The sequence below is a fragment of the Carcharhinus amblyrhynchos genome, chromosome 26, assembly GCF_965287045.1.
Source record: "Carcharhinus amblyrhynchos chromosome 26, sCarAmb.v2.hapA, whole genome shotgun sequence".
Taxonomy (NCBI): Eukaryota; Metazoa; Chordata; class Chondrichthyes; order Carcharhiniformes; family Carcharhinidae; genus Carcharhinus; species Carcharhinus amblyrhynchos.
This window is the reverse complement of record NC_137349.1, coordinates 37,507,158-37,530,750: the sequence shown is the minus strand read 5'-3', so window position 1 is coordinate 37,530,750 and position 23,593 is coordinate 37,507,158. Positions and strand designations below refer to the sequence as shown.

At 41.7% G+C, this 23,593-nt stretch overlaps 1 protein-coding gene across 3 annotated transcripts in view; it reads left to right on the top strand.

Annotated features, from left to right (window-relative positions):
- The first annotated feature begins 327 nt into the window (after nt 1–327).
- LOC145358874 (E3 SUMO-protein ligase PIAS4-like) overlaps nt 328–23,593 on the top strand; it is a 94,991-nt gene continuing 71,725 nt past the window's right edge. Inside the window, exons 1-3 of one of the 3 annotated variants that reach the window (XM_080213231.1) lie at nt 328–2,450; nt 10,897–11,153; nt 18,971–19,492. In XM_080213231.1, coding sequence (XP_080069357.1) covers nt 18,983–19,492 — 510 coding nt within the window. In that variant the 5' untranslated portion in view covers nt 328–2,450; nt 10,897–11,153; nt 18,971–18,982. Of the gene's footprint in view, nt 2,451–10,896; nt 11,219–18,970; nt 19,493–23,593 lie in introns of all 3 variants that reach the window. The other 2 variants (XM_080213229.1, XM_080213230.1) reach the window with 2 other exon arrangements.

Here is a 23,593-nt window from a genome sequence, read left to right as displayed (position 1 = left end):
TGTTCTAAGTGTTACAATCCATGTGGAGACTAATAACTTAAAAATAAAAAGGATTTCCCACAACACCAATGGGAAGAAAACATCTGGACAATATTTTACTTTTTAAAAGCATAACAACATTTGACCTGGAAGCAGAAAATAAAATTTGTGAATTCTTAAAAACAATTTCAGATGCCACAAAACATTTTAAAGAATGTTTCAAAAGGATTTTTAAGAATTTGCTTCATTTAAAAAGTGATTAACTGAAATTTAATAGAAAACACTGGTCTACATGACCTGGAAGCAGTAGCAACAGGAAGTGACGATGGAAACCATACTGCCAGAGACAAAGAACCTGCAGCAGAGGAGAACAGAGAAGGCACATTTACAAAGAGCTATGTTTGTAATACAATTAAAGGGGGCAGAAAAGTGAAGGCAGGATTACAGCAGAACGTAGGAGTTGGAGAATTCCACTGCAATGCTTCAGTTTTGCCAGAGGTGACCAGACTGTTTAATTAAGTTTATTAAAGGAGTCTGCCAAAGGGATTCTGGGGAACCTGTTGCAGCAAAACTGTCATGAACCTAGATAAAATAAAAACAAAAAATTCTGGATAAAGTCAGCAGATTTGGCAGCATCTGTGGAGTGAGAAACAGGGTTAACATTTTGAGCACGTACAACCCTTCTACAAAACTGAAGAGGGACAGAAATGTAATGAATCATATAGTTGGAGAGGGGGTGGGACAGAATGGAAGATCAGAGCTATGGAGAGATTGACAAAGATATCATGCACGCAAGACAAAGGAGGTGTTAACGGTGCCATTAAGGACTGAGGAATGTCGATAATGGCAAAATTAGGATAGCAGCATGTATTAGTAGGAGAATAAAGGTCAGTGCTCAGTGGGAGCAAAACTGAAGAACAAATTTCAGTTGTTCTGTGGTGTAGAGGTGGGCTTGTGTTGGCACAAGCCAAGGGAACCAAAAACCAAAGGAGGGTGTCAAGATGGAGGGGAAAATTCACAGTCTAAAGTTGTTGAACTCAATGTTGAGTCCAGAGGTCTATAATGCGTTTCTCAGAAGATGAAATATTGTTCTTCCAGTTTATGTTGAGCATCACTGGAGTGCTGCAGCAGGCCAAGGATGGAAATTTTGGGATGAGTACAAGCTGCTGAGTTGAAATGGCATGTGGTACCACACAAGAGTACAGGGAGTGATGAGATGATTATGGCCCTGGAAGTCATTAAATTGTTGACACAACAAAGTTAGGTCAAATTTACATGTCTAATATACAGTGATTCTGACTTATCAGAAAGTAAAAGTTACAAAAAGTGAAATCTTGTTGGCAATTACTTCTGAGGGTCATTTATTTTGGTTTATGGATCCCTACAGGAACTGCAAAAAAAATTCTACTGTAACAAACAAACCACAATCAACATAATTCAAGTATTATTTTACAAGTATAGGGTATTTCAATAGTCAACATAAAGACATGTCTGAGGTAGTTACGAGCACTCATGTTACTTTCCATACAAATGTGAAGCCATGGGTAACTCAGCCTCTGTTCTGTCGGACAGTCTACTTGCCATCCAGTCATTTTGGGCCTTGTCTTATATTCATCAAGTGTATAACATCCCATGTCCATTACCAAACACATCACATATTTATATCCATTCTCACTCAAGTCACTAAATTCCTAGATACTCCCTTCTCTAACTCCTTTAAATGATCTGGTGAGTTCTGGCACCATTTCAACAGTAGCAATGGCTATTGTTCAATCCACAATCCCTCACTCTTCCTGTGTCAGTGTTCTGTCCTCTCTAATTGTGTAACACAGACAGTAACACAGTCTCTGCTCTATTCTGGGAGACTTGCTTCAACATTAGGATCTGTTGGAAAACTATTTAAAAATGTTCCATCTGGAAGGAGTCTGGCTTGTTTTTTGTCTCTTTGCATGAATTCTCAGTTTTCTGAACTGCCAAACATAAAGAAAAACGACTTCAGACCTCTGCAGTTACTCTCTCCATACAAACGAGCGCCACTCCACTTTCCAGCTTGTTGTTTATTGTATTTGGCATGAAAATCTACTGCATGAGCCCAAATCTTTCCAATTCTTTGCCCGCGCTACTCAGTCCCGAGCCAGGGATTCAAATAGTTTGCTGACTCTTTGCCTCTTGTCCCCGTTTTGTTCCGTACAAGAATTTTTAGCTGGGACCTTCCCTTCCTCTGCTCGCCAATTTCTCCATTCACGTTAAGGGGCGGAAAATCGCGGCGTGGCGAGCGCACTGGTAGAAATCCTCAACCCCTATGTCAACAGCAGACTGACACGCTGCAGTTGCAGGCCTCCCAACAAGGGCGGCGCTCTGGCGCCAGGCCCCGGTTACTGGGTGGTAGTGTGGGGCTCCCTGGCTGCAGAAAGACTCCAAACCTCCTTCCCGGACAGATCGCCGGCCTGGAAACTTACACGGGCAAAACCGTAAGAAACCGATTTGCATTTTAAATCCTTTTCCTGCTCTCGTTCATGCGCCAACTTCCTAAAGATCAAAGAGACCCCGCCCGGAAACAGTAAGGCCTGATCCACTGTTGTCACCGTTGAGAGTGAGCGTGCCTCTCGGGCCTCTCACATTCAAACCTCAATCGCTGCTCCGACCAATAATACCCAGCTGCCTGAGGAAGAAGCATGTCTAGGGGCTGTCAGCCGCCTCCCTCCACTGAGGCCTGTTCCAGCGGCTCCGCTTCCGCCAGGCAGCTCTTTGACCTCCAGAAATTAACCAAACAAAAAGGTCACCCGCCCGACCTGCTCCTGGCAGCAAAACCAAAAATATCACCCGCCCGACCCGCTCACATCAGAAAATAAAACTTCAACACTTCTCCCTTGACGTTTTACACCTCTGCCTGTTTCATTAAGCCTTCTTTTGCACTTTTTTTTTCATATTTCTTCTCCTATTGTCACGTTTTGAACGCTTAACATATTCAGGTACATTCATGGGTATTGTTTCATGATGACATTGTTTTGGAACTCGTTCAATGCAGCCCATTTCCCGAATGAGTCCATGAATGTTTCATGGACAGGTTATGTTTCCGTTCTGATCTGGCTTCGGCTGACAACTCAAAAATATTGTGCAGCCGAAAAACAACCCTAAAAATGATTTTGTTCAAAGCAACCACATAGATTAATAAAAACAAGAAAACGCTACAAAGGGAAAGCTAAACATTCAGATCGGTCATTATTCAATGCCCAATATTTCAGCACTTGTATTAATAGAAACTTAAGTCCACTGACTGCTATTTTTGTAGCACTGGATTTGAAAGAAAACTTGGGTTCTGAATTATGCATTTCACTTCAGAATGTTCGAAAGTATTCTCACCAATTAATTAATTATTTTTGAAATGTAGACAGTACAGTATTAGCCCCTCTTATCTGTGCTCTAACAATGTAATCGCACTCCACTATTAAAGTGTCAGCTTTGAGTCAAGGATAGCACTCGCCTCAGTCAGAAGTCACGGCTTATTACCTACTCTAGGTTTTGAACACAATCTGGGCTATTTACAGTAGCGTGCTACGCTGTTAGAAAGTGCTATATTTTAGATTGCCATTTCTTCTTAGATTAGCTGGTCATTCAATTCATTTTTTTGTGACATGGCCATAGAGATGTGGCAGGCCAGCAAAGAATGCATTGGAATAGTCAGGTCTAGAGTAAACAGTGGCATGAATTAAGGCTTCAGCAGCCAATGAACTGAGACGGGGCAAAGTTGGGCCATATTATAGAGTTAGAAATAGGCCATTGTAGTAATTGCGTCTTTTTAATTAAAAATAATTTAATGGGATGGAGGTATCGCTGACATAGCCAGCATTTGTTGTCCATCCAGAATTGCCTTTAAAAACTCAGTAGTAATCCAAAACTCTCTTGAATGCCTCAGTTGAACCCACTTCCTCCACACTTCCAGGCAATACATTCCAGACTCAAACCACTTGCTGTATAAAAAAAATTTTCTCACATCATATTTGCTTTTAATCACCTTTAATCTGTACCCTTTTGTTTTTATACTTTTATGAGAGGAACAGTTTTTCCCTACCTACTCTGTCCAACCCCTCATGGTTTTGAACATCTCTTACCAAATGTCCTTACAGTCTTTTTAAGGAGAACAGTCCCAGCTTCTCCAATCTATCACCGAAGTTTCTATCCTTGGAACCCACTCTTGTAAACCTCTTCTAAACTCTCTCCAACTTTCCTATAGTGTGACACCAAGCTGAGGTCTCACTGGTATCTTGTATAAGTTCAGCACAATCTCCTTGCTGTTGTACTCTCTGCTCCTATTAATAAAGCCCAGAAAATATACTTTAATAACTGCTCTCTCCATCTGTCCTGCCATCATTTCAGAGGGCTGTTAAGGGTATAGGGCAGGGGGGAGCTTTAGAGAAAATTTGACCAGGAGCATGAGTGAATGGAAGGGACACGGGAATGGCAGCTGAGTGGATGGTCTCAATCACAGTGACAAAAATTCACTGGTTCCTTACGCTTATTGTTAGCGATGAGAATTGTGGAGACAAGGAAGAATAGTTTAAGACGACAATTTGTAATAGAGGATAGAAGCCAGGCGTTATATTTGCATTCCAAGATTTACCATTTATATAGATGATCTGGAGGAGGGAACCGAGTGTAGGGTGTCGAAATTTGCTGATGACACCAAGATTGGGGGAAAGGCAAATTGTGCGGAGGGTGTGGAGAGTCTGCAGAAGGATCTAGATAGGCGAATGGGCCAGGAAATGGCAAATGGAATTTAATGTTGGCAAGTGTGAGGTGGTCCACTTTGGTAGGAATAATGGTAGGAAGGACTATTACTTACGTAGCGAAAAACTGCAGCAGGCGACAGTGCAGAGGGACCTCGGGGTCCTTGTGCATGAGTCGCAAAAACCCAGCTTGCAGGTGCAGCAGGTGGTCAGGAAGGCGAATGGGATGCTGGCCTTCATAGCGAGGGGGATTGAATATAAAAGTAGGGAGGTCTTGCTGCAGCTGTATAGGGCATTGGTGAGGCCGCAGCTGGAGTACTGTGTGCAGTTTTGGGCGCCGCACCTGCGCAAGGATATTTTGGCCTTGGAGGGAGTGCAGAGGAGGTTTACTAGGCTGATACCGGAGTTGAGGGGGTTGAGCTATGAGGAGAGGCTGAATAAACTAGGCTTGTACTCGTTAGAGTTTAGAAGAATGAGGGGAGATCTCATTGAGACGTATAAGATGATGAATGGGATGGATAGGATAGAGGTGGAGAGACTCTTCCCACTCAAAAAAGACAGTAGGACTAGGGGACACAGCCTCAAGATAAAGGGGAGGCGGTTTAGAACAGAGTTGAGGAGGAACTTCTTCACTCAAAGGGTGGTGAATCTCTGGAATTCTCTGCCCGTTGAAGTGGTGGAGGCTGCATCGCTAAATATTTTTAAGAAGCGGGTTGATGGGTTCTTGATAAGAGAGGGGATTAAGGGTTATGGGGAGAGGGCGGGAAAGTGGAACTGAGCCACGACAGATCAGCCATGATCTTATTGAATGGCGGGACAGGCTCGAAGGGCTAGATGGCCTACTCTTGCTCCTATTTCTTATGTTCTTAAGATGGTCCTGTAATAGTGAATAATTTTAGCAGACAGGGGCAGCACTTGATCATGTTTTATGTGCACCTGTCGACCAGTTATCCATTTTATCCTTTGAAGTCTGTGTCCCTTGAATTTCAAGGAGAAGTGCTGAGGGCTGTACTGGAGGAAACTGCAAGGGTAAGAGAGAGAGAGTAATTGTTTTATTGGAGATTAAGGGTTACAAAGGTGAAGGGAGGATGTTGTTGGACAAATCTCCAAAGACATGAAGACTTGTTTGCCTGGGGAAGATAGTGGTGACATACTGGGGACAGTTTGCATTACAGTAGAGGTGGTGATAAGCGTATTAAAATGTATGAAGATGGATAAATCTCCTGGTCCTGACCGGGTATATCCAAGAACACTGCTTAAGGCGAAAGAAGAGATTGCAGGAGCCCTGGCTGAAATGTTTGCATCATCATTAGTTATGGGCAAGGTACAAGAAGACTGGAGGTTAGCAAATGTTGTCCCTTTATTTAAGATGGGCTGCAAAGAAAAACCTGGGGAATTATAGATCGGTAAGTCTAACATCTGTGGTGGGTAAGTTACTAGAGAGGACTCTGAGGAATAAGATATGCAGGCATTTGGAAAGACAGAGTTTGATTAGGAGTAGTCAGCACAACTTTGTGCATGGGAGATCCTGCCTTACAAATTTGTTAGAGTTCTTTGATGAAGGTACTGGGAAGGTTGACAAGGGCAACCTATATGGCCTTCAGTAAGGTCTTTAAGAACATAAGAAATAGGAGCAGGAGTAGGCCATCTAGCCCTTTGAGCCTGCCCTGCCATTCAATAAGATCATGGCTGATCTGAAGTGGATCAGTTCCACTTTCCCGCTTTCTCCCCATAACCCTGAATTCCCTTGTCTGTCAGAAACCTATCTACTCGTGACTTAAATATATTCGGCGAGGTAGCCTCCACCACTTCAATGGGCAGAGAATTCCAGAGACTCCCCACCCTTTGAGTGAAGAAATTCCTCCTCAACTCCGATCTAAACTGCCCCCCCTCCACACTTATTTTGAGGCTGTGCCCTCTAGTTCTTTGATAAATAAAGTGCCACATGGTAGGCTGCTCTGGAAGTTAAATCACATGGAATCCAGGGAGAGCTGGCAAATTGGATATACAATTGGCTTAATGGTAGAAAGCAGAGGGTAATAATGGAAGGACGCTTGTCAGACTGGAGGCCTGTGCTTAGTGGTGTGCCTCAGGGCTTAGTGTTTGTTATCTATATCAACGATTTGGATGAGAATGTACAAGACATGATCAGTAAGTTTGCAGATGACACTAAAAGAACTGGTATTGTAGACAGGAAGGTTATCAAAAATTGCAGCAGGATCTTAATCGGCTGTGGACGTGGGCTGAGAAATGGCAAATGGAATTCAATACAGATGTTGGTGTTGCATTTAAAAAGTCAAATCAAGGTAGGATTTTCACAGTGAATGGTAGGAACAGGGGGTCCCTTGGAGTTCAAATGCATGGTTCTCTAAAGGTGGAGTCACAGGTAGATAGGATAGTGAAGAAGGCTTTTGACATGCTGGCATTCATCAGTCAGGGCATTGAGTACAGAAGTTGTGAAGTTATGTTGCAATTGTACAGGACATTGGTGAGGCCGCACCTGGTGCAGCATGTTCAGTTTTGGTTGCCTTGCTATAGGAAAAATGTTATTAAACTGGAGAGAGTGCAGAAGAGATTTACAAGAATGTTGCCAGGACTCAAGGGACTGAGTTATAGGGAGAGATTGGACAGGCTAAGACTTTTCTTTGGAGCATGAGACTGAAGGGTGATCTTTTGAGGTGAGTAAGATCATGAGAGGCATGGGTAGGGTGAAAATGCACTCAGTCTTTTTCCTAGGATTAGGTTTAAGTTAAGAGGGCAAAGAATTAATGGGAACCCAAGTAATCCTCAGAAAACGATGCAGTCCATACCCCACTATGCAGCGCAAGTAATATTCATGCCAAACAATGACCATCTCCAATAAGAGAGAGTCTAACCATCTTCCCATGATATTCCATGATATTACTATCACAAAATCCCCCATAATCAATAACCTGGAAGTCCTCATTCACCAGAAACTTAACTCGACCAGCTGCATAAATACTGTAGCTGTGACAGCTGGTGATAGGCTATGTATTCTGTGACAAGTGTATCACTTCCTCACTCCCAAAACTTCCCACCATCCACAAGTTATGAGTATGATGGAATACTTTACCCTTGCCTGGATGAGCGCAGTTCCAACAACACTCAAAGCTTCTATCTAAAATAACCTGCTTGATTGATACCCGATTTTACACAAACATATTCTCCCTCTACCACTGGAATAACTACCAGTACCACTCAAATCCATGACCTTTACCACCTGGAAGGAGAAGGACAGCAAATGCGTGGGACCTCCATCATCTGCAAGTTTCCATCCAAGTCACAGATCATCCTAATTTGGAACTATATTCCCCTTCCTTCATTGTCAGTAGACCAAAATCCTGGAACTTCTTCTCTAACAGCACAGCGGGAGTACCTTCAAATTATGAACTAAAGCAATTAAAAGGCAAAGGTATCCGTACCAGGGACTCTCACATCCCAGAGCAATAAAAAAAAACAGAAAGAGTGAAAAGTTCAGTAACTTCCAGGCTAGATTTTGCTGCAGCTACACTTTCTCACCCAATGATTTATAACCACAAGGAAGATATACAAATCCAACAGAATAATCCCCCTGCTCTGCTGTAAATATGTCTGCATACTATTTCACCAATCTTATTCAGGGCTCAATTGTCACTATCAAAAATGATCAATGAATCTGAATGTATGAGATGATTAAATGCCTCTCCTAATTATCAATATATGTTTGTGATTGTTGTTTATTCAGCCAGTTAGTAACCTTCACACAAACTGAACTGTTGGCTTTGCTTGATGATGGGCTGGTTAGAGATACAAATAAGTTCAATATCCAGAGCGGGAAAGATAGAAGAAGGCAAAGGGGACACATGGCTGGTATAAGTAGATGAACAAAAATAGTAATGAAAGGAAGGGACTAAAACAAGTTATGCTGGTGAACTGGGATAAATACAACTAAATATAAACAATGAAGGGAGGAGGGAAAGGGGCCAAAGTTGTGTATGTGGAAGAAGAGAGTGTCAGTAATAACAGAGGGAGTGGGAAACAAGCCTTCCAACATTAGCCCCAATCCAATACTTTCTCCCATATGTTGCCGTTCAAGCTGATATTTTTTTTCTCTTCCCAGTCATACTGGAGCCCAGAGCCTCTCCAAACTCTAGTGCTGTTCGCGGATTTGTTTATCTTCCATAAGTTACTGTACTATTCCCTTTCAGCTTCATTTTCTTCTCCCACTCTCCCCTCATTACGTTCACGCTGACCTCCCATAGATTCTGCCACCTCATTTCATGCATTCCATTCTCTTCTAGTGCTATTGCCTGCCTTACTTTATCTCCCTTGGCTCTTGCCCTTGAATTGTTGCTTCTTTTCCCCTGTTCTTTCTATTTACTCTCCCATCTTCCACCTTACATTCTCTCTCTTGCCCATTTCATCTCCTTCGTCACTTGTCACTGCCCACTGTTCTGCAATCTCTCACCCCCTTTGTTCTTAGCCAACATTTTCGCTTCCTTTGTAAACCCTCTTCCCCCACCTTCCACACTTTGTGCATTTTTTCCATCCACCATTTTTCCTGTTCTTTCCGCTTGTCTATTCATTCATTCTCCTTCCACTCTTCTTGCATTTTCCCCACCTTCATATTCTAATACTTTCTATCTCTTCCCATGTCTATCAACGCCATTGGCTAATGTTCCAGACAGATTCTGGTCTTTCTTATCACACACCTTAGTTGCTACTCATTCTAGTTTGTATCTCTGTATACTAAAGGAAGAAATTCCCATTCCATCAAGAATTCCATTGTCCAGTTTAGAACAGAAGAATAGAATTTTACAGTCCACATAAAATTGGACGTTTGTCTTTGGCTTCACCTCCAATATAACATATAACCATAGTCATTAGTTTAAAAACAGTGAATATTTCATGTATATCTACATTCACACATTTGTGCATATATAACATATCTACACCATACAAACTTAACACATTGCACTCTCTCATTAAAGCACTTACTGCAGTTGAATAAATAAATAAAAACAGTGGGTTAAGTTTTTATTATTTCGTAAGCTTGGGAACAAAAGACCTGTTCAATAGATTTGGCCTGGCAATAGGCATTCTAAGGTGCCCGCCCCGAAGGAAGCCTTTCAAATTGATAATATAGAGAGAGAGAGAGGGATTAGGCTAATGATGTGTGTGTCTCTGTACCTTAAAGTTGTCGATATTTCAAGTATCTGGGAATCTGTATAGAGCAGAAGCTAAGATTCACATGGAAAACCAATTGTACTTCTAATTAGAAAAGTTAATAACTCTTAACATTGTTTAAAAAGTTATTGAGCTGTGTGTTGTCTACCAATGATTTTACCTGCACTATTGACAATTCTGGTCAGCTTATATTTGCATTTCACATTCAGGTTACTATACCAGATTGTCATGTTGAATGTTAGGATACTTTCTACCAGACTTTTGTATATCCTCTCTAGAACATCTTGATTTGTTCCAAACCCTTTCAGTTTTCCAATTAAAAGTAAGTACAATTGGTTTTCTATGTGAAGCTTAGCTTTTGATCTATACATATTTCCAGATACTTGAAATACTCTACAACTTCTACTGATTTGGTTATTAAGATACGAAGGTACACATATGTAGGTCATTGTTATATAAAAGTAGCTTTTTGGTCTTATCTACATTTATTATAGGTGGCAGTGGGGCCACTGGTGCTGGGTGTGCATGAGAAACAAACTGAGGCTTGTCTGGTGCAGATCTGGAAGGAGGTGGATGGAACTGCTGAAGACACCATTTTGTTGATATATGTCAACACAAAACTGATACTCATTGGGCCTCCAAAACACTGATTTTCAGAGTGAAATACTAGTGATTGACATACTTTTTGCCTATTTCCATATGTGGACGTTGTATCCCCATGATCAGCAGTGTGCATTCACCTGGCTAATAGCTAAGTAAACAATAGCACAACCCATTAATTGCACAGAGAACACTGTCCATCTCCAGGAATGGCTCAGCAGAATCATCTGACCAACCTGATGGAGTATTAAGGAATATAGCTACCAGTCTGGACTTATGGCATATTGTAAGAGAACCAATGTGAATTCATTTGTCCTTGTCCTTACCAATTTGCCTCTGACATCATTGGCATAAGTGGCCATCACGTGGTCTTTATTAAGACAATTTTCATCTTCTAATTAAGGTTACCGCGTTGTGAGGTACCACCACCGTACTAAGTTGGATAGATTCAGAACAGATCGAACAGCTCAAATCCCTGGCATCCATATGGGTTCGTGGGCCAGGAGCAGACTTGAATACCAGAACAATCTGTAACCTCAATAACAGTGCTAACCTAGTTGAGCATGGATTGCATGCAGGCTACAGACAGCTAATGATCCCAGAACCAATGGCAAATCAAGAAGTGAATGATGATGGACAACCAACCAACTAACAAGAGAAGTACGATCCACAAACATCCCTATTTTCACCAATGTAGGAGCCGGTAAAAATGTGCAAAACACAAGGTATTTGTAACCGAGGGAATATTTTATGATTCATCTTAGCCTCTGTCTGAGGTCCACACTTTTTCAAATTCAAGACCTCAGCCAATTTGATTCACTCTGTGTGACACTGAAAAAACAGCTAAGTGAAGTAAAAGGTATTAGATTGTTCATCTCCAAGTGGGAGTCCGGCTATGTCTCTTTGGCATTCAATGGTATCACCAAAACTTGCACCATGAACAAAGATCAGTCATCTGAAACAAGATAGGACTAGCAACATAAAAGTCATGGCTAAGAGAGCAGTTCAGAGGCTGAGCAATTTTCATTGAGTAGCTCATCCAACTTCCCAAATCTTCTTCATTCTCTACAAGGTACAAATCGGGAGTGTTATATAATATTCTTCAATTGCTTGGATTGGGATAGCTGCAACATTCTGCAAGTAGTTCAACGCTATCCAGGACAAAGCAGTTCACTTAATTGACAATTCATGCACTAGATCTTAGCATCAACCACTCACATACTATTTAAGGAATATGTTGCAACAAATGGGGGAATGGCCATTTAGCCCCTTGAGCCTGCTTTTCGATTCCGTAAAATCATGGCTGATCTGATCGTAATCTCAAGCCCACATTCCTACCTATCCCAATAACGTTTCACCCCCTTGTTGTTCAAGATTCTTTGACAGCATCTCTCAAACCCACAAGCTTCACCTAGAATCACAAGGGCAGTAAGTGCAAGGGACCATCATCATCTCTAATTCCTCTCCAAGTCTCACAGCGTCACTTGCCACCCAGCTATCACTATCCTTTCAGCGCTGAGTTAAAATCTTAGAACTCCCTATTTATTGTGGGAATAACTTCAACAGTTTAAGAAGAAGCACACATCCTCCTGATTAGCAACCAGGGATGGATAATAAATGCTGTCCTTGGCAGCAATGCATTTCTTCATTAATTAACGCATTAATTGAATCTGCACAATCTACAAAGAAACAGGCAACTTATTTACATACAGCAAGCTAATGATCCGTAATTCAGTGCAAAACACTACATATGTCAGTAAAGATGTACTTTATACAATGGTTAAGTTATTTATTTTATAATGTCTTTAATATACAAAATATTCCAAGGCTTAACAAGAGAAAGGGCAATGCTAAATCAGAAGGGGGAGTTCAGGTGTTTGATGGGTTGGAGGAATAAAATGTATTTACAAACAACGATATTTTGTCTTAATTAGATGGTTAACCATTCTTTGACAGTAGCATACATTTGTCCTTGAGTAGGTATATTTGGAAAAACAGAATTGTATCACTCTACACAATCAGCACTGAAAAAATCTAAGATAGGAACAACTCAATTTTTATTGGTACATTCAAATCACCTTTATTTCATAGAAAACACAGCTTAAATGAATATAAATTGATCTTAAGCTGACAGGCCAATTTCTATGTGAATCAAGGTTACTAGTCCCTCAATAATTATTGCTAGCAACAGTGAATTCAAATCATTAATGTAGTACAGACAAATATACATTCTTTGTCACATTCTCCATTTTTTACCCATATCTGTTATCCTCAACTCTTTGATCCCACACCAACTACTCTGTCCACCATTATCTATTAACTCTTTAATCATGGAATTGTGACATTTCACACCAGAAAAATAGGCCATTGATCCCATCCTTTCTTTACTGACTGTCTGAATAAGCTATTTGCTGTTACATTCTCCTTATTTTTAATCTATATCCTTCCAATTTTTAAAGTTATCTACTTGCCTTTTAAAAGGCTTATGTTAGTGATCAGAAACCCCAAGGTATATTATGAAGTTAGACTAAACTCCAACTATTTGTGTTTTTGGCATTAGTATGAGTATAGTGTTTCACTCCAGGTGTGATTCTATTTACCTACTGATAAGCTTTTATTAAAACAAACTTTATTTAACAATAAAATTAGCATTACTTTTACCAATTAAAATACTTAAACATGACAAGGTATAATTCTCATCATAAAGGCAAACTACTGCAGGTGCTAGAATCTGAAACAAAAATGGAAAATGCTGGAAAATCTCAGCAGGTTTTATAGCATCTGTGGAGAGAGAATAGAGCCAGTGCTTTGAGTCAGGATAACCCTTCGTCAAAGATACAATTCTCAGCTATTAGCTATCTCTATAAATTCCAATTTGTGCAACATTCCTCATAGACATAAACTCCTCTTCAGATTCAGTTAGCTAGTCTTTCAGCCTTTTAAAGTCTCTGGACAGAGAGACACCTGATTCCAGAGAGAATTATTTATTTTCTAGCAAGTCCCAGATTAAAATTTTGAGAGAGAAAGAGCTGCTACTCCTTTTCAAATTCAAACAGCAACTGCCTACCTGTTTTTCTATAAACCTAGCTCCATATGGGACACATACAATTTAATTAAACAAATCCCAAGGGACAAAAAAATAACAAAACTGCTTTAACTCAGATTAAAACAAACACCCTAGTAATTATAAGCAATTAATTTTCTGCATGCTCAACCGGTTGCAGGCAAATCGGCATTATTTAAACAGAGTTGAATCTTAACATCTTCACAAAAAATGTGACAAATAAATTTCTTAAGTGCACAGTATTGCTACGTTTCACAGATACTAACATTATATCGTCATAATCCTCCAAGTAAATGTTCTTGTCCATTCCTTTAATTTTTTGGCAATGATCTTAAATTGATGCCCCCTATTTATCGTATCATAAACTTGCATAATTTTGAACCTCTATAAACACTCTTCGTCTTATCCACTGATGTTTCGAAGATCTCCAATTTCTCCAATGTTCCTGTTTCTACTCCCTGATAACATTGCACTGAATCATTTTTACAACTTCTCCACAGCAAGACATCCTTTCTAAATTAGGTCATCCAAATTGGACATAATATTTCAATTGTGGCACAATCAATTGTAAGTTTAGCATTACTTCTTTGCTTTGTTTTGATTCTTTTCATTCGTTCATGTGATATGGGCATCACTGGCTAGCCAGTATTTATTACCCATCCCTAATTGTCCTTGGAGGATGTTTGAGTATCAATCAAGGACTCAGTGACTCTGAAAGAAATGGCAGAGGTGTTAGTGGATGCCTTAGTAATTATTGATCAAAGTTCGCTGGACTCCGGGGAAGTGCCGGACGATTGGAAAATGGATAATGTTACGCCGCTGTTTAAAAAAAGTAGCAGACAAAAGGCAGGAAATTATAGGCCGGTTAGATTAACGTCTGTAGTTGGAAAAATGCTAGAATCCATCATCAAAGAAGAAATAGCAAGGCACCTAGAAAAGAACGGTTTGATCGAGCAGATGCAGCACGGATTCGTTAAGGGGAAGTTGTGTTTGACAAATTTATTAGATTTCTATGAGGGTGTGACTAGTGCGGTAGACAGAGGGGAACCAGTGGATGTGGTGTTTTTAGATTTCCAAAAGGTGTTTGATAAGGTGCCTCACGAAAGGTTGCTACAGAAGGTTAGGGTGCACGGAGTTGGGGGTAAGGTGTTACCATGAATAGAGGATTGGCTGTCTAATAGGAAGCAAAGAGTTGGTATCAATGGGTGCTATTCTGGTTGGCAGTTGTTGACTAGTGGAGTGCTGTGGGGATCGGTGCTGGGACATCAACTGTTTACCATTTATATAGATGATCTGGAGGAGGGGGCTGAGTGTAGGGTGACGAAATTTGCTGATGACACGAAGATGAGTGGAAAAGCAAATTGCATGGAGAGTGTGGACAGTCTGCAGATAGATCTGGATAGGCTGAGCGTGTGGGCGAGGACCTGGCAGATGGAGTATAATGTTAGCAAGTGTGAGGTTATCCACTTTGGCAGAAATAATAGTAGGAGGGATTATTATTTAAAAGGCGAAAAGCTGCAGCATGCTACAGTGCAGAGGGACCTGGGGTCCTTGTGCACGAGTTGCAAAAACCCAGTCTGCAGGTGCAGCAGGTGATCAAGAAGGCGAATGGAATGTTGGCCTTTATAGCAAGGGGGATAGAATATAAAAGTAGGGAGGTCTTGCTGTAACTGTGCAGGGTACTGCTGAGGCCACAGCTGGAGTACTGTGTGCAGTTTTGGTCGCCACACTTGCGGAAGGATATTTTGGCCTTGGGGGAGTGCAGAGGAGGTTCACTAGGCTGATACCGGAGATGAGGGGGTTCGCCTATGAAGAGAGACTAAATAGACTGGGTCAGTACTCATTGGAATTTAGAAGGCTGAGGGAGGATCTTATGGAGACATATAAGATAATGAAGGGGATGGATAGGGTAGAGGTAGAGAGATTCTTCCCGCTTAGAAAGGATAGCAGGACTAGAGGGCACAGCCTCAAGATAAAGGGGGGGGGGGGTGCAGTTTAGATCAGAGTTGAGGAGGAACTTCTTCACTCAAAGGGTGGTGAATCTCTGGAATTCTCTGCCCGTTGAAGTGGTGGAGGCTACCTCGCTAAATATGTTTAAGTCACGGGTAGATAGGTTTCTGATAGACAGGGGAATTAAGGGTTATGGGGAGAAAACGGGAAAGTGGAACTGATCCACTTCAGATCAGCCATGATCTTATTAAATGGCGGGGCAGGCTCGAAAGGCTAGATTGCCTACTCCTGCTCCTATTTCTTATGTTCTTATGGATTCACATATTGGCTAGAAGGGGTAAGGACAGCAATTATCCTTCCCTAAAGGACAGGAGTGAACCAGATGGGGTTTTACTGACAATGGCTTCATGGTCATCAGTAGATGCTTAATTCCAGATAAGTTTTACGGAATTCAAATTCTACCGTCTGTCGTAGCGGGATTCAAACCCAAATATAAACCAAGTTTCTGGATTAATAATCTAGTAGATAATAGCACTTACCAACACCTTCCCAAAACCTTGGATTCTGTTTGTTTATTGTAATCACAAAGCTGAATATTGGGGATGCTGGCAATCTGAAATAAAAACAGAAAATGCTGGAAACATTCAGTGGGTCAGGCATCATCTGTGGAGAGAGAGAGAGAGAAAAACAGTTAAATGTTCCAGGGTTAATAACCTTTCATCAGAACTGGGAAAAGTTACATTCCTAACTTTTCCTAGTGCTGGTGAAAGTTAATTAACTTGAAACGTTAACTAGTGTTCTCTTTTCGCCAATGCTGCCAGAATATTTCCAGCATTTTCTGCTTTTGCTTTATCTACAGCTTTTTCAACTTGTTTTCCTACTTTTAAAGCATTGTTTATCTAAATCACAAAGCCTTTGCAGCTATCCTTTTAAATGTTACCATTAAATGTATATAGGTGATTTTCTTCCTTTATTCCTCGTCTGAAATGCATTTTCTCACCATTTTGCTGCATTAAATTTCAACTAATATCTATCTAACCAATTTATTAACCTGGCCATATCCCAGAATCGCTCAATTCTCTTCACACTCAACCATCTTTTCTATTTTTGTCTTCTGCAAATTTTGATATCCAATACTGTATAATCAGGAAAAGCAGTGGACCCAAATCTTAGATGACCGAAGATACCTATCTTATGATATCCTTCAATTCAAAAAGCTGCTCCGTGTTTTCTCCTTGAATTAACTTCCTATCCATATTACCACGTTGTTTTTAAATCCATATCCAAAACTTTTAATGTTGCCTTACAAAGTATGGTACCTTTGAAACGTTTATTTATATATGTCCACTATTTCTTACATCAAAACATTGTTAGGTCCTCACAAAACTCTAATTTGTTAGATAAAACATGGCGCACTTATATATTCCTGTGGCTTCTCAAAAGCTTGTCACTTTGTCTTTTAACATTTTGCTCATCAATACTCAACTTCCAAATTTCAATTAAAAATCTCTATAAAATCATTTCAAGCCAAACAATGTTCTCACAAACTACATTGTCTATCATAACTAGTGTTATGGCAGATCCACTTCCTTGCAAAAGACCACGAGTGGAATCTTCTGCTCCAGACTTAGTTGCATGGCAGAGTGGGAAGTCCTGCCACAAATGTACAGTGTTGAACTCATTAAATATGGAGCTGCAAGGTTCATGTTGAGGGTTGTGCAGGAAGTTGTCCACACCACCATCATGTCCAAGCACCACATTTAAAAGACACCTGGACATCCACCCCCACTGCAAAGTTGCCCTTATCTGGATCCCCTTTCCAGTTTAGACCTGGCCTCCCCCTCCATCCCCATTGTGTCTTCTAACATCTCCACTGCCCTCTCTCCTTTGTGTTTTCCAACCCCATCTACTTTCGCGTGCATGCCATCTGCGCAATACATTGCTGGCACTTGGGAGAAGAGTGGTGCGAATGATGAAAGCAGTATCCAGTGGCTGGTAAGTCAAAGAGATCTTCCATGTTGGGTGCACACCATGTTTGCAGATCAGGACACAAAACAGTTTGATTTTCCACTGGCGGCGAGGAAGATATCATAGCGGTATCAAATTCCAGTCCCTTAATGAGCTTCATGACATGCAAATTAAGATGCTGACACTGAACAGCAGGAGAGGCAACCCACCTGTGGGGAAAATTGCAACTTGTTTTCCCACTGGTGGAATTCTGACTTTTGGCCTCACTCCAGATTTTCCAGTCCTACGTGCCATGCTACCAGCATGGTGGGACAGTAAAATTCCATCTCATATGTTGCCCATAATTACATTATTTACTGTGCCATTATCTTCGACTCCTACAATTAATCTCAACCTTTGCCTGGAATGCAAACTGCAGTCACAAAGTGGTGAATTGCAGTTTCAGAGAATCTGGGAAAGCTCCTTTATTGGGCTGAAAACTTTAGATTGGAGATCAACACTTATGTTTATAAAACTGCAATAGTCTTTTGAAAAAAATCTTAAATGTAAAATTGGGTATTTGTCAAACCTCCAGACACTCATCGAAAGCTACTGAAAAATCAAGATTTATTATCTCATGTGCAAAAAGCAGTATAAACAAAGTAGAAGACTGCTCCTGTTTCTGGGCCTCAGCTCCCCCATTAAAATGCAATTTCTCTCAAGACCCATAAAAATGAAAATTAGAAAATAAAAAGAAATTGTTTGTATCTCCTGCTTTTCCACCGTTCTGAGGTATTCAGCCCATTTCTCAGCCCTGCATTTGTTGGCCCTGCTCTTTACCCTAGCTCAGGGATGTGTGTATGCCTGTTTTCTCTGGGTTTAAATTTTTAAATGAAAAAGAATTCCATCCTGACTGCCATTCTATCGTCTCAAGGGCAATCAGGGAGACAGATGCTGGCCTTGGCAGTGGCACCCACATTCAATGAAAGAATAAATATATATATTTCTATGACTTCATCTTCCTACTCAGTGCTTGTAAATTTAAAATCTGCCCCTGTTTCTGTCTCCAACTTTGAATTTGTTGCAGAAGTGTTCATCTTGGCTCAGATTTAGCTTACTAGTTTTCATGGGTATGGACCAAAGCACTATCCTCTCCCCTTTAGGACTTACATTGTTACTGCTGCATTCCTCGCTTTCTTTTCAGTTTACTGGTCTTCCACTCTACCTACAGCCCCACTACTATTGGTCCTATCAGGTGTCTTCTTACACTGACTCTACATCCATGTAATCATGCTGCGAAGCCTGGTCATTTCCCTTATTCTATCCTGCTTTAGCTGTTCTGTATACAATTGCATGCCTTTTCCTAAAACTTGAATATTTGCTTGTGTTACTATATTTTTGTGTGCCTTTATTACCATTACTTTCCCTCAAATTTGGAGCTTCATCTGTACTGGGTTTCCTATATGACCGATAATAGGCTCTCATCAATGCCCCTAATCTCTCTTTTACCAAACAGTTCTTTTCCAGAATGGAAGCACCAATGTCTTCTGATCATGAAGTCCACTCCAATCCGGAAGAACACGTAGAAGTTGAAGTGTCTGTTTTCCAGATAGAAAGGGAAGAACCTGAAGATGCAATTATACGAATTAGACTGGGTAATCGACTGAGGCAACGAAGACGAAGGCAACGTCTTCGCGCTGCTAGAGTTGGCACTGAGAGAATGGAGCCATTACAAGCTTCAGGTCCTTTACAGACCGCTGAGAATGAAACCGAGCAACCAGAAAATCATGCAGCGGTTACGCAATTGAGCCAGGAAGATCAACAGGAAAGTCTTCAGAATGGTCATTCTGCTGAGTCTTCAGCAGTTGAAGATTCTGATGATCAACTTGCAAGTAGAGAGGCTGCTAGATTAAGTGAGTTTGAACGAATTCTAAGACGTAGAGAGACTATACGATTAAGTCAACAAAGGCGAAGAGAGCGTCTTCGTAACATGAGTCGAAGTCTTGAGGAATCTCCTGATCCACTTGCAAGATGTCGAGTGAGTGTAAGATTATCTGAGCAACAGCGTGTAAATCTTAAAACTTTAAATGGTCTTCATTATCCCACAGGGCACTGCCGTGGGAGATCAAGTGTGTTTGTGTGCTAAATTTGTAATATAGTAAAGAACTTACCTCAGTGTGCAAAACTTGCCGGCAATCTTTGTCTTTGGGCAATTGGGTAAACCAGAGAATATTGATCCAGCCACCCATTATGCATCTCATGATTTCCAAAATCAATTCAGATGTATAGAGGTAGTTGAATCATTACCTGTTTTATACCATCACCTAAAAATCAAAAATTAGCACCTTAAATTACTGTGGTCATGACTTGTTGCATTCTTTTCGGCGACCATTTCTCATTATGGATTTATCTGTCCACATTTATTGGGTGCTTTGCCCATCAATCTTATCACTCAAACAGCACAATTTGGCCATCAGATTCCCAGTCCTCTTAATGCTTCCTGAACCATTTTTCTCAATTTATACCATCAAAATATGAGTTCAAACAAAATGTTGAAAAACACCAGTTATATATTTCACAATAATAGGATTAAATTTATCTATTGACGTGTCTTTTTGCTATGTGTTCTAATGGCTTTGTTAAAAATTTTTATTTGAAGATCCCAATCTCTCTTCCTAGATAGAATTAGACTTGAAGGCTGTTAAATTCAGTCTCTCCAATTTTTGATTGCAGGGGCTGTGATTTGCAGCTTGTACAGGCCATTGGAATTGAGGTAGGTTACTCTGTCCGCTCATATCCCTGACTGTAGTGTGACCAGAAGCAGCTCTCGTGTAGCTTCAGACTCCATTTTTGTGCAGTTGTCTTCTGCTTGCAACTATGGCTAAGTAGCATGGGAAGAAATCACACATGCCCCATGTCGCCTTCCCTCTTTAGAGGTACAGCACCTACAAAAGAGAAGTTGTCGCAAGCTCCTGTATTTTGCCATTTCGGGTCAAATTATGGCACACTGGGAAAGGAAGGGCACCACCAACCCTGGATGTTCTTGGCTGAATTTACCCAACAGTTATTATTCTATTCACTGGGATCATATTGAGGTTCAGAAATTGATGTTAGTGAATGAGAGGAAGATTGCTGTTCCAATGTTCCAGGAGGTATCTGATTAAGAAGGCACCTCCTAGATTGCCGGCCAGTGAGGAATGGTGAGCAGATTGAAAAGGCAGGTGGGCGATTCAGCGTGCATGATTACAAGGTTGGCCAGCAGTGTTTGCAGTGGGAATGCTGCTCAGCTAAATGGAACAACAAAGGGTGGGACAAAATGGAGGTGTAATAAGGCTGAAGGAGCCAACAGCCACTTCCAGCACTGTGTGTGACATAAGTCTCCAGTAGATGATTGTGCAGATGAAAGCTCCTGTCTGTGGATGATCTCAGTCTTATCAGTTTTGCACCTTTAACATTCAATCATTTTATGCCAGTCAGACTACCTGCAGAGCATCTGCCTTCTGGAATGACTTGCACACAGCATGGATCCTATATGATGCTGGTAAAATTACATTTTCTTTGGAAATTTCATGTAATTGATTAATTGACAATCAAAATTCGCTTCTCAACACTGCAAGGGAAGTTGCTGTCAGCGCACACAAGCTCTCTCCTGGCATGCATAATGCATTTTGCGATTTTCCTGGCTCTCTCCTCATCTGCCTCCAAGAGTCAAGGAAAGTTCCCCTACAAAGTTGAAGCCATGTTTCTAGCTGGGGCAGGAAACCCTAGAGAATAAACTTTCCAAAGGGGTTGGGAGCAGTGGTAAGAGTGAGTGTGGCTCCATGAAGATGGCAGCAGTACTGCAAAGCATTTAATGATTTTACCCATGTGTTAGGCAAGTGAATGTTTCTGCACATCACATCCCCTCACACTGCTCATTGTACTATACCCTTATCACCACATCCATAAGCACATTTTAATACTCAGGATTTATCTCCAATATCATTACACTATATTTCACTCAGCTACCAATGCTGCTAGCCTCACACCCATGTCTCACAGCCTCTAAATACCTCTAGTTATTTAACTATGGGAGGAATATCGCCCAAAACACAATGACACAATGTCACTGACATTCTGCACTCTCTCTTACAGGAGAAGGTCACCCACAACAGGTGAGAGAGGCAGATTAATTGCAGAGGACCACTAAGACTATCTTCTCAGTGTCCTCAAACAGAGAATCCTCATGGTCACCAGTGCTGCATATATATAGCACTGGGTGCCACCAAGGCCATCCTGGATGACGGTAAGATGCCTCATTATGCACCCTCTCACTCCTTACCCTGAAAAGGTGCCATGAAACTACAAATGGAGTGATCATGGACCTTCTGCCTTTCTCCCCAAAGCTTTTCCCTTACCCCTCCCTCATGGCATTAGAACACCAGGGGCTTTTTTTAAAGGCAAGATCTGCATGTGACGAGTCATGGGCACATGTGGGCTGCAGCCAGGCTAGTAGGATAGGTTATGTGCGGACTTCTTGAGGGGCGAGACCGTACACCAGTTCTTCTGCAGGAGACTTAGATGAAAATCTTGTTTGAATGGATTACAGGAAAACATTGATTGCAAGCACACAGAGATGCTGGGTGCAGTAGAGGCCTGCCAGATAACCTAGTCACTGACTAGAACTGTGGAGGAGTCTGGCTGCACTAGGGCACAGAGCTCTGCAGAGCCTAGAATCATCTTTTCTACTGTGGATTTGGTGGGCAACTCCATGGTTGCATGCTAGACTGAGTCTTGGTGCCGGTTGCTGGCCATTGTCTCAGTTTCTATTTAATCACAGCAGAGGCCTCCCAATGTATCAGTGCTGCAATGGGAACCGAAGATGTCATGAAAGCCATGGCTGTTAGCAAGCAGGCTAAGACTGCTGTCAACTTGGATGCAGATTTGTGTTTGAAGGGAGATGTAGACTCTCAAACAGTCCAGTGATCTGCTCCAGCAGATTTTGAGGATTGCTGAAGTGCTGTCCTACAAGAGTCGTAGTGGTGAATTGGAACACAAACCTGTTGCACTCCCTCAGGATGACAGCATTAGTGCTTCTATCATGACCACTCTTCAAATGTCCTTGCTGTTGCCTCTCAGCAGCCCATCCAGACTGCTGAAGTGTCTGCTGAAGCCAACTTAAAAGCCAGCTATAGTCTCCACCAAGAGAAAGTCAGCTGCAGCCATGAGGAAAGCACTGCATAGAAATACTTGGGGCCCAATTTCGCCATCGTGTTGCACCCATTTTCAGGCTCAAAAACTTGGTAAAGTCAGGCGAGAGCTGAGTAGTGTGATCCGCACCTGCCTCTGCACCGGTTCCCCCTTTATCAAGGCCGGAAAATGGCTGCAATTGGGACTGCACTCAAAACGGACGTGACAGTCATTTAAATGCATTTGCAGGCATTTAAATTGACTTAATGGGCTGCATGCCCAACTTTATCAGCACTTCCCCTTTTACCAGCACCTTCGCCCAGCCAGAATTGGCACAAAACAGATATGCTCCATACAAGTCCAATTCGGGCGCTCCAGTGAGGGTTAGTGAGGTAAGTGCCTAGCATCTGACAGCTCTCTGCTTGAGATCTGCTTGGGGAGAGGGGGTCCACTGTCACTCTGCTTGCTATTGGTGGAAGGAGGGTCCGCTGCCATCCTGCCTGAGATCAGTGGGAGGGAAGGGAGGTCCGCTGCCACTTTGCCTGAGATCGGCGGTGGGGGGGAAGAGGGAGAGGGACCCATGATTGGTCTGGGTGGCAGAGGGGGTAGGGGATAATGGGATTGGTAATATTGGGAGTGGTGGGGCAATGTCTGTGTGGGCCAGGAGATGGCATTATCCGGCCCAGGAGGGATGTGGCAGGAGAGCAGCATTCTATCATTTTTTTTCTGCGCATGCGCAGTTGAAGGTGCCAATCAGAGCTGTATGGTTTTGGGTGTGTTAAGCCCCGCCCACAAGCTTGTGCAGTGCGATTCGGACTCGCTGATAATTTTGCAGGCAGAGTGCGTATGGGGGCTGCTTGAAAATGAGTCTAAAAATCAGATCTGAAACACTCCCAGTTTCAAGTCCGCCCTGCACTTAGAATCAAAATGGTAAAATAGGGCCCTTGGCCACAAAAGGACACCTACAAGA